The sequence below is a fragment of the Monosiga brevicollis genome, genomic scaffold (genome assembly GCF_000002865.3).
Source record: "Monosiga brevicollis MX1 MONBRscaffold_13 genomic scaffold, whole genome shotgun sequence".
Taxonomy (NCBI): Eukaryota; class Choanoflagellata; order Craspedida; family Salpingoecidae; genus Monosiga; species Monosiga brevicollis.
This window is the reverse complement of record NW_001865050.1, coordinates 580,033-581,440: the sequence shown is the minus strand read 5'-3', so window position 1 is coordinate 581,440 and position 1,408 is coordinate 580,033. Positions and strand designations below refer to the sequence as shown.

Here is a 1,408-nt window from a genome sequence, read left to right as displayed (position 1 = left end):
TCGGGCAGAGCTGGGCCCAGGGCACCGCCGGGAAAGGGGTTGCGGCAGTGCAGGTCGATGCGGCAGCTCTGACCGTTGGCGTTGTAGCCAGACTTTTCCACCCAGACATGGGAGAGGGTGGCGTACCTGAGCAGGCGGCCCATCTCGTCGCGAAGGGCGTTGTGACGCTTGATGGGACGGCAGGTCAGCAGGTGCTCGCGGGTCAGTCGCGGTTGAGGTGTCTTGCTGCTGCAGAGTGGGCACTTGTCCGTCGGCTTGACGTTGATGAGTTCATGGAGGCCAAAACCCATCATGGACACGACCGCAATGGCAAAGGTCGTGTCGCTCAAGCGACGCAACTTGTCCCGACCCCGCATGGTCAAGACAGTGCTGACGCCCCACTCGCGCGAGGCCAGATATGCCTGCTGCAGGTCCAGCGCGCACTTGGCCATCAGGTCGTCCAGTACCGCCTTGGAGCGGAGGGCAATGATCTCCGCTGGTCGCTGGGTCGCCGCGTCCTTGACCGTGGCCATCTGGAAGCCAGCTCGCTGCACGTGGTCCTCAAAGTAGGCAGCCCTCGATGCATCCTCCAAAAGTCGATCGTAGACCCGAGGGTAGCGAGTGGCCAGCTTGGCCATGTTGCAGACATAAGCCACCGGACCGCGCTCAACCAAGTCGTGCAGGCCAAAGCCCCCGGTGTTGGCCCGCGTGAAGATGCGAGCCTCAAGGAGCTGTTCCAGCGTAACGTCATGACCTCCAGCTCCAGCTGGTGCAGACAGGTTTACCTTGGCAAAAAAGGCTTTGACAAAGGTGTCCTTGCAAGCACGGTTCAAGAGCTCGGACAAGCCCGACGTGAGACTTGGGGGCAGCGTGTAGAGGTGGTTGATGAGGCTAGGCACGTACTGCATGGCCGTGAGGAGGGCCTGAAGCGAGACACCGGTCGTCAGCATGTCATTGAGCTTGCCAGCAATGTGCTTCGCCTTGTCGTTCAGCTGCTTCTTCATCCACTCGCGACGGCCAACCGGCGTTCCCAAGACCGTCATGCCCGTGTTGGCCGTCTCGCGCACGGCATCTGGCAAGACAGACTTGATAGCAGCGATGGAAGCGGGATGGTGGCGAGGCATGTAGAAGCGGCTCTTACTGGGCTGCAAATGAAGGCCAGCAGACTCTGCACGAGCCTTGACAATCTCGACGTCGGCCGCCACGTCCTCCGCGGGACCCATCAGTACAATGTCGTCGAGGTATTTGATGATCTTGCAGCGGTAGTCAGTGGTGGCGTCGAGGAGACCCAGGACCTCACAGGAGTACAGGGCAAAGAAGAAGGGCGATAGCTCGTTGCCCTGCACAATGCCTTGGCCAACATCAATGTCAATCACCTTGAAGAACTTGTCGACAATGCAGTGGGTAGTGGGTCGAGCATAGTGTCGTT

The 1,408-nt window shown here is 60.1% G+C and overlaps 1 protein-coding gene across 1 annotated transcript in view; it reads right to left on the bottom strand.

The window, feature by feature from the left end:
- MONBRDRAFT_8975 (uncharacterized protein) overlaps positions 1-1,408 on the bottom strand; it is a gene marked incomplete at both ends in the record, with an annotated part of 4,434 nt that overhangs the window by 1,688 nt on the left and 1,338 nt on the right. Inside the window, one exon of the mRNA XM_001746534.1 lies at positions 26-1,364. Coding sequence (XP_001746586.1) covers positions 26-1,364 — 1,339 coding nt within the window. The remainder of the gene's footprint in view (positions 1-25; positions 1,365-1,408) is intronic.